Here is a 23318-nt window from a genome sequence, read left to right as displayed (position 1 = left end):
CTCACACGCCTCGAGCTGATGCCATTGCACAGATGAAACTACTCAGAAATGACAGCCCAGGCCAAAGCAGAGCCAGAGAGAAGTCAGGGCACGAGAGGTCTGCACAAACACCGTGTCCGACTCCCAGCGCCTCCCTGCACGGCCCCATCCTAGCACCACCTCGTCCTGAACTAACCAAGCTCCTCCCCTAACAGCACGATTTCTTCAAATCCCAGCCAGGGTTTAGAACCAAGGCCTGAGTGGAACGGAGCACTCTTTTTGCACCTCCAGGATCGTTCTAGAAGGAGGGATGGAGCAGGACTACAAGCAGCGCTGTGGATCAAGCCCTGGTTAAGTCGCCCCCTTATGAATCCTAGACCCACTGCAGTCCTGGCCCTGAGAGCTAAGGTCACTGAAACAACCAAAATGATGAGTGGTTCTCCAGTTCTCATCACGCGCACACAATGAAAGCCCAGTCGGGGCAAGGGGGCCGGCGCTGTGGTGTAGCAGGTAAAGCTGCTGCCTGTGACACTGGCTTCCCATATGGGCACCGGTTCAAGTCCCGGCTGCTCCTCTTCTGATCCAGCTCTCTGCTAACGGCCTGGGAAAAGCCACGGAAGATGGTCCAAGTGCTTGGGCCCCTGCTACCCACATGGGAGACCCCGAAGAAACTCCTGGCTTCAGCTTGGCCTAGTCCTGGCCATTGCAGCCATTGCAGCCATCTGGGGGAGTGAACCAACTCTAACTCTTTCAAATAATAAATCAAAAAAAAAAAAAAAAAAAAAAAAAAAAAAGAAAGCCAAGGTTGGCACAACCACGAGCTGCCTAAGGACATTTCAGTCAGTCACTTAGCACATGTACGACAGTGGTCCCATCAGATTATATCAAGGCACCTACTTACGTCATGTCCACTATAACATCCCAGCACACTGCGTTACGCATGTGTTTGTGGTGATGCTGGTATAACCAACTCCACTGCACTGCCAGTTGCAGTAATAGTTCAGGGTGGCCAGTATTGTACCATAGTGGGTAGAGCTGCCACCTACAATGCCAGTATCCCATACAGGCACTGGTTTGAGTCCCAGCTACTCCACTTCTGACCCAGCTCCCTGCTAATGTGCCTGGGAAAGAAGCAGAAGATGGCCCAGGTGCTTGGGCCCCTGCACCTACGTGGAAGACCCAGAAGCTCCTGGCTTCAGCCCAGCCCAGCCCAGCCCAGCCCTCACCATTGCAGCCATTTGGGGAATGAACCAGTGAATGGAAGATCTGCCTCTCCCTCTTTATATTATTTTTAAGTATAGTACATATAATTATGCACGGTGTGAACACTAAATAATAATACTAAGTGCCTATGCTTCTGGTTTATGTATTTACTTTTCATCGTTTTAGACCAGGGGAGGGGAACATTTCTTCTGCCAAGGGACATTTAGATATTTGTGTATTTTTTTTTTTTTTTTTGCTCATTGCCTTTCAAGTATTCTATTTTTTATATTAATATACAGAAAACAGATTGCATGTATTTCACAGATACAACTCTAAAATGATAACCTATAACTCCTGCCCTCCCTCCACACCCCTCTTATGGATATTTCTAATACCATCCTTGGGCCATACAAAATTATCAACTTAAAAATGAGCCTGCTGGGGCCGGTGCCAGTTTGAGTCCCGGTTGCTCCACTTCCGATCCAGCTCCCTGCTAATGTACCTGGGAAAGCAGCAGAAGATGGCCTAAGCCCTTGGGCCCCTGTACCCGTGTGGGAGACCTGGAAGAAGCTAATATCTCCTGACCCACACAGCTTTGGCTGTTGCGGCCACCTGGGGAGTGAACCAGTGGATGGAAGACCTTACTCTCTCTGCCTCTCTGTAACTGCCTTTCAAATAAATCAATCTTAAAAAAAAAAAAAATGAGCCTGCTATAGATGTGTTGAATTTCAAGTCCCACCTGCAGGTACCTTGGCAGAGCCAGACCAAATGACTTTGCAGGTTGGATGTCCCCACCTGTTTTACAGTGTTCTCCTCTGACTTACACTGTAGGAACAATGCGCTGTGTGACACAGGCAGCCTCACAGAGCCTAAGTTTACTGTGTCTTTCTTTTCTTAAGATTTATTTACTTGAAAGGCAGAGTTGCAGAGAGAGGGAGACACACAGAGCTTGTCCATCTGCTGGTTCACTCCCCAGATTGCCACAACAGCCAGGGCTGGGCCAGGCTGAAGCCAGGAGCCAGGAGCTTCATCCAGGTCTCCCATGTGGGTTCAGGGGCCCACTGCTTTCAAGGCCACAGCAGAGAGCTGGATCTGAAGAGCAGCAGCTGGGACTAGAACCAGCACCCATATGGGATGCCAGTGTCACAGGCGGTGGCCTTACCAGCTATGCCACAATGCCAGTCCCTTACTGTGTCTCTTGGCTGAACAAGAGAACATGTTGAGCGACTGACCTATGCCTCCTGGGTCTGCATACGGGCACTCCGCCATGTGGCATGAAGATGAAACTGCCTGATGGTGCATTTCTCAGAATTTGGCCCCGTCACCAAGTGAGGCATCACCATGTTTACGAAAGCCTTCTCAGGGGTAAAATGGGCCCGTGAATGGCGAGCTCCCAGACCTCACAGTGACTCGGAGGAAAACGGCAGCAAACCAGTCCTGCATTCATACTGCAGCTCTCCTGTAACAATCATACAAACAGTCCTGCCCGTCTCTGAGAACTCAGCAAGTGGCAGAAAGCTGCCTGGTTGCCTGCTCTCAGCATCTACTCCACCCACCTGACAACCACGGCCCACGTGAACAGGGGGTCCGGACGATAGCAAGGCCCTGCGCAGCAGCTACGGCTCAGATCACATGGCTAGACAGTACACAGATTCTAAAGGCAGCACAGGCAGGAATGGTGTCCCGCCCCCACCCCCACCGCCCCCAGCATGTTGGTCACAGCTAGAGATCACTGGGATATCAGCCAAGGGGAAGCGAGCTGGATCCACTCAAAGGTGTCATATGATGGTACTTAAAGAAATTCACAGAGGGGCTGGCATTGTGGCATAGTAGGTTAAGCCTCTGCCTGTGGTGCCGGCACCCCAGATGGATGCTGGTTCAAGTCTCAGCTGCTCCACGTCCAATCCAGCTCCCTGCTAATGTGCCTGGGAAAGCAGCAGAAGATGGCCCAAGTGCTTGGGCCCCCTGCACCCACACGGAAGACTGGAAAGAAGCTCCTGGCTTTCGATCAGCCCAGCTCTGGCCGTACTGGCCACTCTGTCTCTCCCTCTATCTGAACTCTGCCTCTCAAATATATAAATAAATCTTTGAAAAAATTCACATAAAAATGGAATTAAAAGTTTAATTTGGTGCAAAAATTCTGAGATCAGTGCATAGTTTCTTCATAAGATACAGCACATACAGAAATTTTTGTGACATGTACAGGTTTTGTGCAACACATTTTCTTCTTGTTTTTAAAGATCTATTTATTTATTTGAGAGGCAGAGTTGGCGGGGGAGGGGAGAGAGATGGAGAAAGAGAGGTCTCCCAAGTGCTGGTTCATCTCTCAACTGCAATGGCGGGAGCTGGGCAGATCCGAAACAAGGAGCCAGGAGCTTCCTCCGGGTCTCTCACACATGTGCAGGGCCCAAGGACCCAGGCCATCCTCCACTGCTCTCCCAGGCACACTAGCAGGAAGCACCCAGGACTCGAACCATAACCTACTAAGCCATAGCACCAACCTCACAATACACATTTTCTTAAGGCACATTTTCCGTGAATATTTTCCAAGTCCCTTTGTACTTCTTTTTCCAATTGCCATTAACACAGCCTTCAGGTTGCTTCCTGCAATCAGGATGGCCCAGTTACGTGAGACAGTTCCACAGGGAGTCAGTTTTCCCTCTGGACCAAGCACTGATCAGATGCTCCAGTTTGCCGAGGGCTCGCACAGTGGCCATGGCCTGATCTACACACCCAGTCTCTGCCTCTGGTCTAAGAGGCCACGGCTCAAGGTGGAAAGGACATCCCACGTGCCACATGTGCAAGTCTGTAGTCGCCATACCCGGATGTGTGCATGGGTGTGCACACATCACTCCAGTGTGTGCACAGCCTAAGCAGGGCGCTCATCCACCCCCACCCCAGCTGCACGGGCCTTCATTTCTGGAGCTGTGGGCCCGAGCTGGCCCTGCCCGGCTCACCTGGAGGCGGTCCGCAGTGTGGTGGGGTGGAGCCAGGCGGAGTCCGGGTGCCAGGCACTTCGTGACCATCTGAGTTCACGCACCAGCAGAAGCCAGTGCTGCCGTGACACTGCAGCGGCAGGAAGTCGCCCTGTTCGTCACACTGGGGGATGTGGAGCCGGGTCCCGGGGCGCGCGTGCTGTGCCTGGGCGTAGAGCTGCTGCTGTTGGCAAGCTTTCAGCCCTGAGCTGGAGTCTGCAGTAGAGCAGAGGGAGACACGAGGCTGCAATCACGGGCTTGCAACCCATCCACTGCCACCTGCCGCCCTCCGGGTCACCTGTGCCAAGACACTTTATTTTTTAATTTTTTTCCCCCTAAGCAGAAGACAGCTTGACATGAGACAAACTGCAGCGCGCCAGGCTGCGGAGTCCCGGGTCATTTTATCTCTGCCACTACCTACCTGGTTTTCCCCAATCCTCCCAGCTCAGCCTGCGAGGCCCGAGGCAGGGGCTCCTAGGCACCTGCTGTGTCTCGGTGAAATGAGAAGCACCCGAGGCACCTGTCCCCACTTCCCCGGAGACCCTGGAGACGACACGTCGAGCTGCAGCTGCCCCTCCCAGACCCAGAGTTCATGTGCGAGAAGCTCCAGCTCGAGGCTGTGCTCAGTCCTGGCTCCCAGTGCAGGCAGCTCCTGTTTAATGCAAGTTTTGCTTCAATCCTTCACGTAAATCATAAATCGCCCTCATCAAGGCAAAGCAGGTCACTCGCTAGGGCAGTTAACCAGAGCCGCTACCAGGCAGGAGGGTGGACGAGTCCACAAGTGGCCAAGGTTAGCAACCAGTGAGCTCCCAGGAAATGAGGTGGCAAGAAGGACCAAGGAAAAATCCAGAACCCAGAAAACCTGCAAAGGAGCCCAGAGTGGGCAGAGCATCACAGGGGAAGGCCACAGACGGAGCCTAGACATGGATGTGCCACCTCCGGCCCCCCCAGTCTCACCAGGTGTGCACTGGAATCCGTCCCCAAGATACCCAGGTTGGCAGTGGCAGGAGAAGGAACCAGGGGTGTTATAGCAGGTGGCTGCAGGGTGACAGCTGTTCTCGGAGCACTCGTCCACATCTGCAGAGGCCAGGGACAGAGGAAGGGGGCGCGAAGAGAGGGAGGGAGCCGGTGAGGAGGGGCACGACTTCACAGCACGCAAACCCGTGCTTCCTCCTGGTCTCAGGACACACAGATCATCAGGGAACTGCCCACTGCGGGAGACCTCTGGGCATCAGCAGTGAAATGTCAACACCTACAGGTGATTTTAATAGGAGGAAACATGTGGGAACAGGTGATTTAACGCAGGAGACCATCAACGGTCAGCATGGAAATCAACCGTGGGGTCGCACACTGAACATATCCTGCCGTATATTGCTAGAGCATCATTCGCGGCCAGTGAATTCCAGGAAGCGGTCACCTTCACACTCACCTCCTACCAGCGACACCACGATAAGGACAAGTAGATGAAACAATAGTTTCTTCCTGTAGCTGTTGGCGCCAGCTCCCTAGTGCCCACCGACAGACACGAGGCAGCCCGATGCGGCTCCGGACACTTTGTCAACTCAGAAGCACCCCCGGTCCTGCCTAAGCACGTCCTGCTACATAGAACCCTCCCATAACCAGAGTTTCTTACCCCTTTTACAAGAGGGGAAAAAAAATGAGGGAGTTATCAGTGGTTTGATGCAAGACATAAAAGAAAATCTATGTGTGTTAGGCCTCTCAGTGCGACATTTCAAAAAGTGCATGGGAAATGTGTTTTATGAAAAAACCACGCGCAGATCCCAAGGCTTCTGCACCAGGATGGAGTCATCTTCCCACTCCATTGTCCCATGAACGTCGCGAGGCTTCCTTGTCTGCACAATCCAGGCCCCTCCCTTCCCTCTCCACGCTGGAATGAGGATCTTTTCATCACGTTTCTCAAACTGAAAAACCCTGATGCTTTAAAAAAAAAAAAAAAGCTATCTTATAGTGTGGGGAGCAACTGAGACTAAATTACTGGAACTAAGACTAATTCTATGCATCTGATCTCCCACCATATGGCGCTGAGAGACAGCAAACAACTTCTACACAGCTGCCTCACCAGTTCGACTAACAAGCTGCAGGAGCTGATCCTGCTCCTGATTGGAGGAGAGCAGCGTGCTTGGTGTGTGGGCAGCAGAGTTGGGATTGGTGGAAGAGGACTATAAAGGAGGAGAGAGACAACATGCACCAGGAACATCTGAGCAACCCCTGAGCAACCCCTGAGCGAGCCGGCCGGCGGTGTGCTGCTCCTCCTTGGAAGCGGGGAGAGTGGCGGGGGTGCTGCCCCTCCGCAGAGGCGGGGGGGCCGGCAGCAAACCAGGGAAGGGCCGGGCAAAAAGAACAGCGCAGGGTCTGGTGTCGTTCCTCCGCAAATTGGGGAGCGACATTATAGTCCTTTCGTTAGGTTTACTAAACCCAGCACACAGGCCAACAGCAGGTCATGCACCCCAGGGCCCAAAACCTCACAGGTGAATGGTTATAGTTAACACACAGATGAGAGCGGTTCCTGACAGGCAGTGTCCCAGAGCAACAGGAAGACAAAGACAGGGTGGAGGTCTGACCAAGGCTGGGCTGAAAATGAAACAGAGCAGAAGCCACATCCATGAGCGTGACCAGAAGTTATTCCTGGGGCTGGCACGGTGGCATAAAGCTGCCTTCTGCAGCACCAGCATCCCATATGGGCACTGGTTCAAGTCCCGGCTGCTCCACTTCCAATCCAGCTCCCTGCTAATGCACCTGGGAAAAATCAGTGGAGGATGGCCAAGTGCTTGGGCCCCTGCATCACGTGGGAGACCTGAAAGAAGCTGCTGGCTTCGGATCAGCCCAGGTCTGGCCATTTTCTCCATCTGCAGAAGGAACCAGCAGATGGAAAAATTTAACTCTGCCTTTCAAATAAATAAGTAAATCTTTGAAAAGCAAAAAAGTAGTAGTATTCTTAAAACCCGTGAATGGGCCAGCGCCACGGCTCACTAGGCTAATCCTCTGCCTGCGGCGCTGGCACACCAGGTTCTAGTCCTGGTCGGGGCGCCAGATTCTGTCCCAGTTGCCCCTCTTCTAGGCCAGCTCTCTGCTGTGGCCAGGGAGTGCAGTGGAGGATGGCCCAAGTACTTGGGCCCTGCACCCCATGGGAGACCAGGAGAAGCACCTGGCTCCTGCCTTCGGATCAGCGCGGTGCGCCGGCTGCAGCGCGCCAGCCGTGGCGGCCATTGGAGGGTGAACCAACGGCAAAGGAAGACCTTTCTCTTTGTCTCTTCTCTCCCTGTCCACTCTGCCTCCTGTCAAAAAAAAAAAAAAAAAAAAAAAGGTGAATGGAGGAAACCTGGGGGTTGGATGCTCAGAGAGAACCCTGGGAAACAGGAATGAACTGCACCCACATGGCGCAGCCTGCGGCAGACATTAGCCTGGGGATCTAGCCCAAGTTTGATGTGAATGGGCTGAGAACAGGGGTGGCTCCGCATGAAGCCTCCCATGGCTCAGGCCAACTCTTCGGGGATTTTCCCATCTACCATTCATGCCAGACCCTCACCGAGCCCCCTTCTCACTACCAACCACCAGGCAGACGAGCTAGGCATTAAACATCCGTGTGCTGCTCGTTAGGCAGGAATCTCAATTAGCTACAGGCTACAATTAGCAAATCCCTCTGCAGGGTTGAGTCAACAAACGCAGTCTCCCAAAAGCTCATGGAAAATGCCCATGATGAAAACAAACGCGGATTTTTAAAAAACTGCACCAAAACCACGCTAACCTTAAATTCCATTTTCCATGACCTTTTGAAGGGTCTCTATACATCATGTCTTCTGAGTCAGAAAAAAAAAAAAAAAAAAAAAAAGGATGTTTGACGCAACCAAGTCCAAGTGCACCCAGAAAGGTTGTGCCGGGTAAGCTGCCAGCTCCCTGCTGACCTTCACTGCACCTACAAAGGATGGAAGGTGGCTCGAAGTTCCCCTGTGAGACCAAAAGCCAAGAGTCGTGGCTAGCCTCTCAGGTACTCAAAAAAAAAAAAAAAAAAAATTTGCCCTTGAGGTCAGACAGCCAGCTGGACAAAGCAGGCAGCCATCCAGTGCCACAGGACTACAGGAGGTTGTAATGCTGGCTGCGAGCCAAGGCTGCAAACGTGAACACGCAGCCCAGGGCAGGAAGCTCCAGCTACCGACAATACACGGGCTGAGAATAGCAGCGCCAACAGGAGCCCCACGCGATGACAGGAGGCAGGAATTCCTGACACCGGAGCTCTTTCTGGACCCCATGGGCAGTCTCTTGAGGTTATCTGTGAAGTCACACGGAGGGGATTCCCCAAAGCTACCATCTCACTCGCTGCAGCCTGTGACCTGGGAATTTTGGACACATCTGAGAAGTCAGACTTCCTTTTCCCATTGTTGTGCCATCATCTGCGATTTTCTTTTCTTTTTTTTTTTCTTTTTTTGACAGGCAGAGTGGACAGTGAGAGAGAGAGACAGAGAGAAAGGTCTTCCTTTGGTTCACCCTCCAATGGCTGCCGCGGCCGGTGTGCTGCGGCCAGCGCACTGCGCTGATCCGATGGCAAGAGCCAGGTGCTTCTCCTGGTCTCCCATGGGGTGCAGGGCCCTAGCACTTGGGCCATCCTCCACTGCACTCCCTGGCCACAGCAGAGAGCTGGCCTGGAAGAGGGGCAACCGGGACAGATTCCGGCGCCCCGACCGGGACTGGAACCCGGTGTGCCGGCGCCACAAGGCGGAGGATTAGCCTAGTGTGCTGCGGCGCCGGCCCATCATCTGCGATTTTCAAGTCACAGGTGGACAGCGACAGTCACCAATGACCAAGGCGCAGGAGAAACCCCACAAGACATGGGAGGCGGCACAAGGGAGGAATCCGCGTCTCCAGAAAGCCAGAGAAGGCCGAGGCTCCCTTCTCGCAGGGCCTCCGTCCACAGCAGATGACAGCCCCGTCTCCTGGGGAGTGCCCACGGTGGGGTCTGCGGGAGCCGGCGCCTGGGGATGAACAGGGAGCACCAATTCCTTTGGAGACAGAGAGAAGCCGGAGGTCTCGGGAACAGTGCTCAGTGTCCAAAGAGCCCCTTTATCACCCAGGTAAAGGGAGGTGGTGCAGGCCCAGCACAGCTCTCCACACTATCATCTGCCACCCATGCAGCCTTGGGGTCTTCAAAAAGTTCGTGGAAGGGCCGGCATGGTGGTGCACTGGGTTAAGCCTACACCTGGGGCACTGGCATCCCCTATGGGTGCTGGGTTCGAGCCCCGGCTGCTCCACTTCTGATCCAGCTCCCTGCTGATGGCCTGGAAAAGCAGTGGAGGATGGCCCAAGTGCATTGATCCCGGTGCCCACCTGGGAGACCAGGAAGAAATCTCCTAGCTTCAGATCAGCCCAGCTCCAGCCGTTGCAGACATTTGAGGAGTGAACCAGTGAAGGGAAGATCTCCTTCTCTCTGTCTCTAGCTCTCTCTGTAACTCAGCCTTTCAAATAAATAAATCTTTTTAAAAATTGGGATGAAAACCCTCCATTTGAGTTCATGCTTTACTGTTGCAACATCCTTCTCACAGTCTGGATCCTGAAAACTGGCCGGAATTCTGTGTTAACAGTCCAACCACGGGACTCCACGCCCCTTATCATCCGCTTCTTTTATTCAAATAAATTGCTTTAACGAAATGTATTTGAAAGACAGACAGGAAGAGAGTTCTATTGGCTGGTTCACTCCCCAAATGCTCACAAGAGCCAGGGTCGGGTCAGGCCAAAGCCAGGAGTCAGGAACTCAAACCAGGTCTCCCACACAGGTGGTAGGGACCTACCTACCTCCTGATGCTACCTCCCTGGGGATGAGTTAACAGGAAGCTGAGGAGCTGGGGCCAGGACTCAAACCCAGGTACTCCAATGTGAGACCAAGAGTCTTACCCACCAGGCCAGATGCCTGCCCCCTTCTATTTGCTGTTGAACCCAAGCGGCCTGGCACCGACTCGCCTCCACTCACCAGGAACCCAGGACAAGACTTCCATACAACAGAGCTTCTGGACACCGGAAACAGTAATGAAAGAACATGGCTCAAACAATGCCTAACAGCCTGCCACATCTGGAGGGGGGCAGAGGGCTGGGCTACCCCTCACATCATGCTGTCCATAACGATGACGATGGCCTGAGCCTGCTGGTCCAGTCACCCGATCCCATGGAGACCATGGGGGGGGGGGCGGCGCACGGGAGCAGGACTGAAGCACACACCTGCTGAGGCGGTGGGGCACCTGCGCTGGTTGCACCCTGGGAAGCACCCGGGAGTTCAAGACGGCTAGAAGCTGAGTGCAGTAGCGATTCAGGGAGCAGGGCCACGCCTGTCTTCTAGGTTTACACCCCTGCACGTGCCCTCGGGCCCTTCTCCACGCCCCAGGTTCTTCTCACCATTCTCTCAGCCCCAGAGCTTCCTCCTATCTGAACTGCGAGCCTGCGTGTGTGTTACCCACATGAAGCTGAGCTTCAGTCTGATCGCGTATCACCAGGTAGGGTCAGGGTACCTTCCGTGGTTTTGTTAGATTTCCTGAACAACCTCTGCAGTACACAGTAAGCTAGCTGCATCAACATCTATAGCCAGAGGTTTCCCTAAGTCTTTAACAACCTCCCACATTACTTCCGACTGCGGTAAACCTGAATGGTACCCGCACTGTGGCGTAGCGGGTGGGGCGGCCACCTGCAGTGCCGGCATCCCATGTGGACGCTGGTTCAAGTTCCGGCTGCTCCACTTCCCATCCAGCTCTCTGTTATGGCCTGGGAAGGCAGTATTGGGTCCCTGCACTTGTGTGGGAGACTCCAAGGAAGCTCCTGGCTCCTGCCTTTGGATCAGCATGGCTCTAGCCATTGTGCCCAACTGGGGAGTGAACCCGTGGATGGAAGACGTCTCTCTCTCTCTCTGTGTAACTATGACTTTCAAGTAAATAAATAAATAAACCTGAATGGTTAGCTATGCATTCTGGTTTAACACTTTTATAAAATATTGTGTGAAGTCTTAAAGATTGAGTTCTGGGAGAAAAGTCTTGCAAATTGGGTGCGCATTAATATCCTGGAGAGTTATTTCTGGAGAGTTCTTGGGAAAGAACTGGATGTGAGTTTAGAGGATGCTTAACCGGAAGAACAGCACAACTGCCAATCTGGAACTGAGCCATAGGCCACAGCGGCTGCAGGGTGGGGGATTCTCAACAGGAGCGCCGTGGCTGTGCCCGCTTCCCCGGCGGCCACTCCCAACATCCCAAGGAAGCCTTCTCCAACAACGACCAGATAAGCTCCCCAGTGCAGTCCAGGGCCAAGTCACTCTAGGCCCAACTTCTACCCAAAGGACACCTCTCTCTCTGTCATCCTTACCAACTGCAGGCTCTTTGAGTCAAAGGGTGGGAGAGAGTCACGGGGCTGTGCGTCCCAGGGGATGCTCGAGACGCTGAGCCGACCTGCAGGTACTCACCGGAACACTGGTGCCCATCGCCGGCATACCCGGGCAGGCAGGCGCAGCTGAAGGTGCCGTCTCCGTGGGGGATGCACCGGGCCTGCTCAGCAGGTGCACAGGTGTGGGTGCCATTCTCACAGGGGTTGGGAGGAGGGGCCATCACTGAAAATAGAAGAAGGCAAAGGTGTCCATGCGGTCAGGCCTGGCAAGGGGTGAGCCTTGCTCCTCACGGCACCACCACAGGCCAACAGCACTGGTGCACCTGGGGCTGTACCCTAGGCCCTACCCAGGGGCATCAGAATCTGAATTTTAACAAACTTCCTAGCTGGTCCATACGCATGTTAAAGTTTGAGAAGTGCTTATATGACTGATTTTGTGGCTAAATCATTAGGCATGAGGGGGCCAACATTGTAGCACAGTGGATTAAGCCATGGCCTGGGATGCCAGCATCCCATATGGGTGCCGGTTCAAGTCCTGGTTGCTCCACTTCTGATCCAGCTCTCTGCTAGTAAACCCAAGAAAGCAGTGGAAGGTGACTAAGTACTTGGAGCTCTGCCACCCGTGTGGGCGAACCAGATGGAGGTCCAGGCTCCTGGCTTCAGCCTGCCCCAGCCCCAGTCATTGAGGCAATTTGGTCAGTGAATCAGTAGATGGAAGATATCTCTCTCTGTCATTGATTTCTTAAAAGATTTATTTATTTGAAAGGCAGAGTGACGCAGAGGCAGAGGTGAGGGAGGGAGGGAGGGAGGGGAGAGAGAGAGAGGGAGAGAAAGAGAGAAGTCTTCCATGTGCTGGTTCACTCCCCAAATGGCCACAATGGCAGGAACTGAACCAATCCAAAGCCTGGAGCTTCTTCCAGGTCTCCCACTGGGTGCAGGTGCAGGAGCCCAAGCACTTGGGCCATATGCTGCTTTCCCAGGTCATAGCAGAGAGCTGGATTGGGAGTGGGGCAGCCGGGACTCAACTGGCATCCATATGGGGTGCTGGCACTGCATGCAGTGGCTTTACCCACTACACCACGGCACCGGCCCTAAATTTTTTTTTTTTGACAGGCAGAGTGGACAGTGAGAGAGACAGACAGAGAGAAAGGTCTTCCTTTGCCGTTGGTTCACCCTCCAATGGCCGCCGCGGCTGGCGCGCTATGGCCAGCGCACCACGCTGATCCGAAGGCAGGAGCCAGGTGCTTCTCCTGGTCTCCCATGGGGTGCAGGGCCCAAGCACTTGGGCCATCCTCCACTGCACTCCCTGGCCACAGCAGAGAACTAGACTGGAAGAGGGGCAACCGAGATAGAATCCACGCCCCGACCGGGACTAGAACCCGGTGTGCTGGCGCCGCTAAGTGGAGGATTAGCCTATTGAGCCACGGCACCGGCCCAGCCCTAAATTTTTAAAAATAGGCATGAAAATCAGTTCCAAGCCATCTTTGATTGAAGCTTACAATGCTCCAAGCAATTTACACACACACACACACACACACACGCATGCACACACACACACATTCCACATCAGCAATCATGACTCAGTATTTGGGTCTCTGACACCCCCATGGGAGACCCGGATGGAGACCTAGGTCCTCAGGCTTTGTCCTGGCCCAGCTCCAGCTGTGGCAGGCATTTGGGGTATGAACTAGTGGATGGGTGATCTTTCACCATCTTTCTGCCTCCCAAATTTAATTTAATAATAATAAAAAAAAAACAAAAAACAAAAAACTGGGGCCAGCACCCCATATGGGCACCAGTTCAAGTCCTGGCTGCTCGTTTTGATCCAGATCTCTGGTATGGCCTGGGAAAGCAGTAGAAGATGGCCCAAGTCCTTGGGTCCCTGCACCTGCATGGGAGACCCAGAAGAAGCTCCTGGCTCCTGGCTTCAGATCAGTGCAGCTCCAGCTGTTGCAGCCAACTGGGGAGTGAACCAGTGGATAGAAGACCTCTGTCTCCCTGCCTCTCCTTCTCTGTGTAACTGTGACTTTCAAATAAATAAATAAATATTAAAAACAAAACAGAGAAGTAGGAGAGCTTCTGGCCAGCAGAATTGAAAACACCGATGAACTGCAGAGCACAATTCAGCACCATTTTGTCCGGAGAGAGCACTGAGTTTGGTACTCACAGATGCACGTGTGCTGGTCATCAGCAAAGGTGTAACCACTCCTGCACTCACACCTGTAGCTCCCGGGCAAGTTGACGCACATAGAGTTGGGGCCACAGCGATGGAAGCCAGTTGCACACTCATTTACATCTGGAAAGAATTGAGAACAGAAAAGTGCTGTTTCTTCAAGGCCCCGAGGCGGAAGGTATGAAGACTCGGTTACGTCACCCCCACCGTGCTTCAGTGGGCCAGATGCTTGGTGGACCGCAGGAGTCGAAACGCAAGATTTTTAGCACCCACACAAATGCACACTGCCAATCATCAGAAATAACACAAATGTATTCCAAGTCACTCAAGGATGGGCCTCGGGGAGATTGGTTTTGAATGAATGTTTTAAGGATTCTTTAAACATTTTAGAAATAAGAGGTATTCACAAGAAAAACATGCTAACAATTTATACATAAAGATATTCCCATGTCGCTCCCCCTCTTCGTGGAGGAACGACACAGGACCCTGCGCTGTTCTTTTGTCTGCTCGGCCCTTCCCGGGTTTGCTGCTGGTTCTTCCCGGGTTGGCTACCGTCCCTTCCACCTCCGTGGAAGGGTGGTTCCCCCTGCCACTTTCCCCACTTCCGCGGGGGAGCGGCACACCGCCGGCCGGCTCTCTCGGGGGCTGCACAGGTGTTCCCTCAGATGTTCCTGGTGCATGTTGTCTCTCTCCTCCTTTATAGTCCTCTTCCGCCAATCCCAACTCTGCTACCCACATGCCGAGTACGCTGCTCTCCTCCAATCAGGAGCAGGTCCTACAGTTTATTGGTTGAACTGGAGGCAGCTGTGTAGAAGCTGTTTGCTCCTCTCCCAGCACCATATTGTGGGAAAGCAGATGCATAGAATAAGTCTTAATTCCAGTAACTTAGTCTAGTCCGAGTTGCTCCCAGTTGCTCCCCACATTCCCACCCTTGCTTTTTGGATATAGTGACTCAAAACAATAAAACTTAAAACATCCAAGAATTGCAATAAATGTTTTCGCAGTTCCAGCCCCATATCTGCGGTTCCACACCATCCTCTCAAACCTAATCAGACTACGCTTTTAATTTTCCATAACTGTATTTAGACTGCAGCTGCTAACATTGCGGATTGGTAGAGTTACCAGGACAACAGATACAACGCGGCCATGGCCAAGTGAACACAAGGGCAACAGGCAAGAAACGGAACATGGCTCTTACCCACACAACTCCGTCCGTCTCCCTGGTACCCAGGCGTACACTCACAGGTGTAGTGCGTCCCTGGCCCTGGATGGCACCGTGCTGTCATGTCACACGTGTGGCTTCCATCATAGCAAGGATTCACGGGAGCAGGGTCTGAGTCCCCTGTGTGAGGAAAAGGAAACAAAAACCCAAAAGCACAATCCGGCTGTAGTAACGAGAATCGCAGAAAAGCAGTGTGTGTGTGTTGGGGAAGAGGGACCCTTTGAACCGAGTCGGTGCCCATCTGTGTTTTGTGGCACACCCCAGGACTCTCTTAAATTATTAATATTCAAAAGTAGGCTGAATTATCTCCATCTCGGTTTTGCATTGTTTATTTATTTACTTGAAAGAGAGAGGCAGACAGAGATCTCCCATCTGCTAGTTCACCCCTCAAATACCCACAACAGCCAGGCTGAAGCCAGCAACTCAGCCAGATCTCCTACGTGTGTGGCCAAGACCAGTGTACCTGAGCCATCACCTGCTGCCTCCTGGAACTGAACCCAGCTACTCGGATACAGGACGCGGGCATCCCAAGAGGCACCTTAACTACTGTGCCAAACACCCACTCCTGCACCTCAGTATTGAATTACAAATGGCTTCTGCTCTTCCACCCTACAGACAACTAGTACTTTTTCCTGCTTCCAATAGGTTTGTGTCCAGGGACTAAATGGCCAACACATCCTTTTATCTCAAATGTGCTCTTGCTGCATCAGCTCCTGTAACTCTCAGGGTGTCTGTGTGGTGAGCAGCTGGTCCCATTACAGGGAGCTTTCACAAGGAAGGGATACGTCAGAGGTGTGGAGAAGATTGCCCAGGCTTGCACAGTCAGGAGTGGTACAACAAGAACCCAAACTTCTACTTCCACATTCAGCAACATCTCATGAAATTCCCAGGTATCTTCCTGATTTTTTTTTTACATTCTTTTTTGCTTTTCCTGTTTTGTTCTGCTATTTCCCCCCATTTCTTCCAGCTAAGTATTCCCATTTTTCTAGAGACAGAATCAAAAGTACGCAGAATTCAGGATTTGAGAGAATCTTAGAGACTTATCAAAACACCACCTCGCACTTCAAGCTGCCTTTAGCATTCTCGTCTAGCAGTGCACAGATGGAGCACATGAGCCTCAGAGGTGAAAGTGATTTAACTGTGCAGGGAGTGCCAGGACTGAGATGTGACCTCAGGGGCCTGAGCTCCAAGCCCAGCCGTCCTCCTTGTCCATCATCACAGGGGTGAGTCTTAGTAATGGACAGAAGCCGGGGGTCTAGTGTACCCAGGGGGAGGCTAAGGATGGACTCAGCAGGTGACCCCAGAGAAGATTAGGAATGCCATCAAGGGCAGGCCAAGAATGAAGTGGGAAAACCCCGGGGTTGGAGAGGAATAAGGGTTTTAGAAAAGGGATCCACATAGTAGGGTTTATGCGAAAGGTAAATGACAGTAATGAATGACACAGGATGTTGCCAGAGGAAATCCAAAGGAGCGGTGAACTGAAGGAAGGAACGAACTTCACAGCTTCAGTTCAAAGCTGTTCCAATGATCTGAGCTGCTGCGAAGACTCCTAATAGCATATACCTATACATCGGTTCTTTGCCTTCCGTTCCGTTAGCTCTCAAACCCCTCAGAGGTTCCTGGAATGATTTCCAGGTGGAGGTGGGCAATGGAGCCTTCTTGGTAAGTGGTTTCCACCTGCCATTTTTGAGTCACCAGACTCAGTCTGAACCCGAGGGAGCCGACAGAAGATGGGCAGCGCACCATCAGCCGATCAGGTTACGTCAGCCACTGACTGGACTTTCAGTTGGGCGTCAGGATAGACAGTTTACGAAGACAATTTATTCCCAGACTTTTCTAATATACTGGATATCACCAGCTACGGGACTGAGTCTCTGCCCAATGTTTCATAGGGTGAGACAGATGGTAGCAGAAATAGTTAACTAGGGAGTAAAGTCACCACCTGCAGGGCCGGCATCCCACATGGGCGCCCGTTCACGCCCCGGCTGCTTCCCTCTTGAACCTTCTCCCTGCTGAAGTCCTGCAAAAAGACCTCCCACAGGCTTGGGCCCCTGCCACCCACACTGGAGACCCAGACGAAGTTCCTGCTCCCTGCTTCACCCTGGTCCATCTGGGGAGTGAACCACTGGATGGAAGTCTCTTTCTCTCTCTGTGACTTCCAGATAAGTAAACAAATCTTTTTTTTAAAAAAGTAGTTAACAAAAACCTTTTAAAAATTATACAGTAAACATCACTTAATATACAGCTAGCCAACCTTCCACCAGAGTTTAAGATGAGAGGAATTCACCCATTTTTAAAAATATATTGTTGCCCCAAGGATTTTCCAGCAAATCTGGTATTGTTGATCCCTGGCTTCCATCAGCCGAGGAAGACTTATTCTGATAGCAAGGTAAAGCATGCTCTTGGGAAATTAGTTTTCTGTCTCCGAACTTACTTTTATACACTAGTCACTCTTAAAATTGACCAGGGGTCAATTTTTTATCCTGTCATAGAAAGTTGGTCAGGAAAAACAAACCATTTTATAAAAACCTGATTCCAATGAATTTTTTTAAACTTTTACTTGGTCTATTTCAAAGGGTTGGGAAGTAAGGACTGTAGAGATGACTGATCTGGAAAACACCTAACACGAGGCAAAGCTTTGTTATAACAGAAGGAATCAGTGAAGGCTTATTCGGATCCGTGTTTCTTACTGTGAATTGTAAACCACACCAACAGGCCGTCTGTATTATTCATGCCTAAATACCACTTCTGTAGCTCCAAACTGTTAAATTAATCATGGCTTCTCCCTGATTGCTTTCTCCTCCCCTTCTATAATGGGACAATACAAAGATTATAGGCTTGTGGGTTTTTTTTTTTTTTCTGGATACTTTTTCATTTTGGTATCAGATAACTTTTAGGAGATTTTTTTTCTATATCTTTGATTCTGTTTTTACACTAGAAATATTACAAACTGTAGAAATTTAGGAACATAAATTCTTTCTCAAAATTTGTATTACAGAAGACTATTTTATGTCATTCCAAAAAGTATTTTAATTCTTCATCTAATTGAAGAATACATGTTTGCCCAAAATAATAACTACTTCTAGAAGTCAAGATTCAATAACCATGTGGCAAAATTCCGATTTCAGAAATGTCTGCTTTCCTTGGGATCCCATCAGACTTAGCAGCTCCGCACAGCAAAGGAAACAATCAGCAGAGTGAAGAGACATCTGACAGCAGAGGAGAGAACACGTGCGGGCTTCCTTTCCCACAAAGGGTTAATATCCAGGCCCTATCAGCAACTCAACAACAAAACCAGCCAATTCAGTTAAGAAATGGGCAAAGGACCTGAATGGACAGTCCTCAAAAGATGAGACACCGATGCCCAACAAACACATGACAAAATGCTCGGGATCACCAGCCATCAGGGAAATGCAAGGCAAAGCCACAAGGAGATTCACCGCACCCTGGCAGAATGGCTATTATCCGAAAGACAGAAAGCAGCACTGCAGGCGAGGATATGGAGATGTGCAGAAAGAGAAACAGGGAACTCTGACATGCTGTTGGTGGGAATACGAATTAGTGCAGCCACTGTGAGAAACAGTATGGAGACTTTCTAATAAGCTAGAAATGTAACTGTCAAATGATCCAGCAATCCCACTACTGGGAATACACCCAAAAGACATGAACTCATTACATCAATACCATACTCACAGCAGCACTGTTCTCAACATCCCAAATATGGAATCAAAGAAGGTGTCCATTACCAGATGAATGGATAAAGAAAATGCAGTATCTATACACAATGGAATACTATTCGTCCCCAAATAGGAACTCTACCATTTGCAGCAAAATGGATGGAACCGGAGGACATCATGTTGAGTGAAATAAGTCAGACATGCAAAGACAAATACTGCATGTTCTCCCTTATATTTGAGAGCACATGTGGAGACACACACACACACACACACACACACACACACACCTGGCTCCCCAGGTCCTGCTGACAGCCCTGGGAGTCGTCATCCCTCTGGGTCTCCTTGCAGACGGGAAAGAAGCAGCCATGGAGCTGTGGCTGCTGAGCTGACTTGAGGATATGGGTCCAGCTCCTGGGTCACTGCCAGCACAGGGTGCTACCCAGATCTATAGGCTCATGTCCTCGCAGATGGCCCAGTGTCCCACACCAACTCTGTTCCTCCCAGAGCAGACTCTGTACACGGTGCTCAGCATAGCCTGCCCAAGGCAGACATGACCTTGAGGATGCTCTAACTTATAACCCCAAGTGCTCAGCCACCTTCTCCGGGGCATCCCAGCTTCGAGCATTCACGGCAGCGCATTCTGTGGAAGATCAATGAGTTCACGTGGAAGGCAGGGGTTGCTACCCTGCCAGGCGCTCAGAGGAGAAATCACCATAATCCAAGGGGACCGGCAAACTCAGCCAGGAGATACCGCCCTGGCCCAACTGCGGAGCAACCATGGAGAACCAGAGGCTCCGGATTTAAAATGCATGTCACGGACAGGATCCATCACACACAGAGACCATTGCAAAATGAGACTGCAGGGCCCCTTGTTCAAAAATGAAGCCTCTCCGGACAGCGACAGCAGAGCTGGTCACCGAGCCAGGAGCCCTTCAGAGCGCAGAGCCCTGCTCCCAGAACCCAGCTCCCCAAAATTCCCTTTTTAAAAAAAATATTTTAAATTTATTTGAAAGTCATAGGGGAGCCGGCGCCGTGGCTCACTTGGTTAATCCTCTGCCTGCAGCACCTGCATCCCATATGGGCACGGGGTTCTAGTCCCCATTGCTCCTCTTCCAATCCAGCTCTCTGCTGTGGCCCGGGAAGGCAGTGGAGGATGGCCCAAGTGCTTGGGCCCTGCACCCGCATGGGAGACCAGGAGGAAGCATCTGGCTCCTGGCTTTGGATCGGCACAGCGCCGGCCGTAGCGGCCATTAGGGGAGTGAACCAACAGAGAGAAGACCTTTCTCTGTCTCTCTTTCTCTGTCTATAACTCTACATGTCAAATAAATAAATTAAAAAAAAAAAAGTCATAGGGGAGGGGGAGAGACAGATCTTCCATCTGATGGTTCACTCCCCAGATGGCTGCAACAGCCCGGACTGGCAGAAGTCAGGAGCTCCATCCAGGTCTTCCATGTGGGTGCAGGGGCTCAAGCACTTAGGCCACCCTCCACTGCTTTCCTAGGTGCATTAGCAGACAGCTGGATCAGAAGTGGAGCAGCCAGGACCTGAACCAATGCCCACATGGGATGCCAGCACTGCAGGCAGCGGCACAAAACCCTTTAAAATGACACTTCTGAAACCATTTCCCTCCTCGTAATTCATGGCCTGCCAGCTCTTCCTCCATTACAGTAGCAGAGGAGGGCAGCGTGCGCCTCCAGACACGGCCTGTTTCACCCTGACCTGCTGGAGCTGCCCAGCCCACAGAGGATCTGCAACTCATTTACTCATTTCAGCGAGAGGGGAGCGGTTGTTTTCCTTAAAGGAACAATCTGTTCAGCTTCCCTGCACGGCCCCGGCCCAAGCCTGCTCCCGACCATCTGAAGACCCCCAAAGCGAAAGGACAGGAAGCGCTCCTGTGACCCCACAGGCACCTGCCACCCCCACGGGAAGCTCCACCAAGGACAACCTGGGGCTGCAAGCTGCGATGACTCAGTGGGGAAGCCGCCCTCCTCCTGCACCCCGAGCCCACGTCAGGTGCAGCGGCCGTGTGGTCGTCCCCACGGTCCAAGCAGACAACAGCGCCCTCCGGAAAAGGGGAAAGAAGGTTCTTAAGATGCCGAGAAGGGAAAGAAAAGAGGCTTTGGTTTGGCTGGTTTTCTTCTTGCTGTTTTACTTTTTAGATATCTGAGACCCGCACAGGCATCTCCCATCCACTGGTTCACTCCCCAAATGCTCACAAGGGCTGGGCCGGGCCAAAGCCAGGACCAGGAACTCAGTGAGGATCTTTGACGTGGGTGGCTGGGAACCCAAGTACCTGAGCCATCACAGGCTGGCTTTGAGGGTGCACACTGGAAGGAAGCTGGAATGGGAGGTGCAGCCCAGACTCGAATCCAGGCACTGCCATGGGAGAAGCTGGTGTCTCGAGCAGCACCCTAACTGCCAGGCCACCTCCCTGCTCGTCTCACTTGCCCACCCCATTAACTTCTAGTCAGGCAGAGGAACCCTCTCACTGTGCACGAAATGCAGCCTTTAAAGATAGGCACTGCCTCTTTCTAAAATTTGATCTAAATGACACCGAACAGCTCCGGCCATTGCGGCCAATTGGAGAGTGACCCAGCGGATGGAAGACCTCTCTCTTTCTCTGCCTCTCCTTCTCTGTGTAACTCTAAAGCTTAAAAAAATAAAATAAAATAAAATAAACGATGCCAAGCCCATGTGGAGCGGCAGGGCAGTGGGGGGCTGGAACATGCACCCTGAAACTGGTGCTCTGGCTTCAGCTCATCACTTCCCAGCTGAGACCAGACAAACCCCTTCACCCCTGTACCTCGCCTATCCTCTGTAAAATGGAATAGTAATTCCCTAATACAGTCAAGGTTGTGGGAATAAGTTAATTCATGGATGGGAGGTAGGACAGCCCTCAACACCCAGGAAACCACCCTTTGCTGTTTACTATTAATTACTATTGTTATTTGACGTGGTGGGATAAAATCATAGACAATTCTGAAGACTTGGATTAGGAGCGTGGTGCTCACTGGCGTGCTGGCTCTGTGGCTTTGTCTGATCTTCGATAGTCCCCTTTGGAGTCCCTCCAGGGCAAGCACACACTGCTTCCCGAGATGGCTCTCTGGGTGGGGAGCTCATCCTCTGGCGGCTGCTTGTGCAGATCGGCCGTCTTGCACCCCTCCAAGGGCTGGCCTGAACACTCAACGGTGAAGCGTGCTTCCCCAGGGGTTGTGGTTAAGTCTCCCTGAGAAGCCTGCACTGACGGCTTCCCTTTCTGGTGCTGTCTTGTATGGACTCACTTCCTCCCAGTCTCAGCTCTGGACACCCAGAGCCTACACCCCTAACCACGTGTCCTAAAGCCAAACCAGCCAACCAACCAAACTCAGGCTCCTCACTTCCAGGGCACCCTAGACGGAAGCCCAGACTCCCCAGCTTCACACGGCTGAAGTGACATCTCCATGCTGAGCCGCAGAGGGTCTAGGAGTCCCAGCTGAAGTGTGCGCACACAGAATCCCTCCTGATTGCATAAGCACCTCAGAGATGAACCCAGAGACTTCCCCAGGGCAATGCACGTCCCCTACAGGTCTCTGGGATCCCAGGAGAAAACAAGACTTACTCATTTTCCACATTAAACTGTCCCCTTGATTGGACAAGGTCATTTCCCACCTACCGAGTTCCGTGACTTCACGGTCTCATCCTTTAGCTTGCCTAGACTATATTATATCTATTTTCCCTAACAGATTTCTATGCATGCAGAAGTGAATGGAAAGCAGAGTTGTCACAGGCCTGCTCCACTCCTTCAGTCTCACCTGTCACTAACACCTGTACCAGCGTAGCACATTTTTCACAAGTGATGGAGCCACACGGATATGATATTAACCAACACCCGTGGTCTGCACCAGGGTTCACCCTGTGTGGTCCAGTCCTGGAGGCTGCTAAATGCATCACGGTTGTCCCCACGCAACAGCGGTGCACAGGACAGGTGTGCTGTAGCTGTTCACCCCTCCCTCCTTCCTCCTGAAGCTCCAACAGTCACTCATCTTTCTGCTGCCTCTCAGCAGTGGCACCTTGTCCGGAGTGTCACCTGGTTGGACTCCCACACTGTGCGACCCTTTCTGAAGGCTTCTTTCACTCAGCAGCACGCACTGAAGGTGCTGCCACGTCTTTCTGGCTGAGCACCGTTAGAGCTGCATTTTTAAACCCAGGTTCACTGATGGCCAAGAATCGCTGCTTTAGACTTTTGTTGCTCTAATAGTTTTCTTAGAAATAAAAATCACATGCCACACAACCCACTCATTTTAAGGGTACAACTAAATGGTTTTAGTATTTTCAGAGTGTGCAACCATCACCACAATGAATTTTAGAGTATTTTTACTGTCTCCAAAAGAAACCTTGGACCCTTGAGCTATTAACTCATCCTATTACACCCCAGCCCCGAGTGACCACTAAAATGGGCTCTTTGTGCACTTGCCTTGTCTGGACATTTCAGACATGCGCAATCATACAAAATGCTGCTCTTTGTGACTGGCTGCTTTTTTTCCTGTAAGATTTATTTATTTGAAGGGCAGAGAGATAGAGAAAAGAAATCTTCCAACACCAAGATCTGGGCCAGGCCAGAGCCAGAAACTCCATCCACAAGAATGTCAGCACCTTAGCCCACTGCACTGCAACGCTAGCCCTGGTGTAAATATTTTTAGGATTCATCCATGCTGCAGCATCCATCAGTACTTTACTTT

General features: G+C 51.6%; 1 protein-coding gene across 3 annotated transcripts in view; it reads right to left on the bottom strand.

The window, feature by feature from the left end:
* The window catches only part of NID2 (nidogen 2), a 72959-nt gene that overhangs the window by 9570 nt on the left and 40071 nt on the right, over positions 1-23318 (bottom strand). For 2 of the 3 annotated variants that reach the window (XM_051822843.3, XM_089309711.1), the window contains 5 exons: positions 14900-15043; positions 13696-13824; positions 11608-11751; positions 5115-5234; positions 4140-4373 (listed from right to left, as the gene is read on the bottom strand). In XM_051822843.3, coding sequence (XP_051678803.3) covers positions 4140-4373; positions 5115-5234; positions 11608-11751; positions 13696-13824; positions 14900-15043 — 771 coding nt within the window. The remainder of the gene's footprint in view (positions 1-4139; positions 4374-5114; positions 5235-11607; positions 11752-13695; positions 13825-14899; positions 15044-23318) is intronic. The other variant, XM_051822844.3, reaches the window with a different exon arrangement.

This window comes from Oryctolagus cuniculus, chromosome 12 (genome assembly GCF_051225735.1).
Source record: "Oryctolagus cuniculus isolate XC-2025 breed Fujian yellow rabbit chromosome 12, ASM5122573v1, whole genome shotgun sequence".
NCBI lineage: Eukaryota > Metazoa > Chordata > Mammalia > Lagomorpha > Leporidae > Oryctolagus > Oryctolagus cuniculus.
This window is presented reverse-complemented; position numbering and strand designations above follow the sequence as displayed.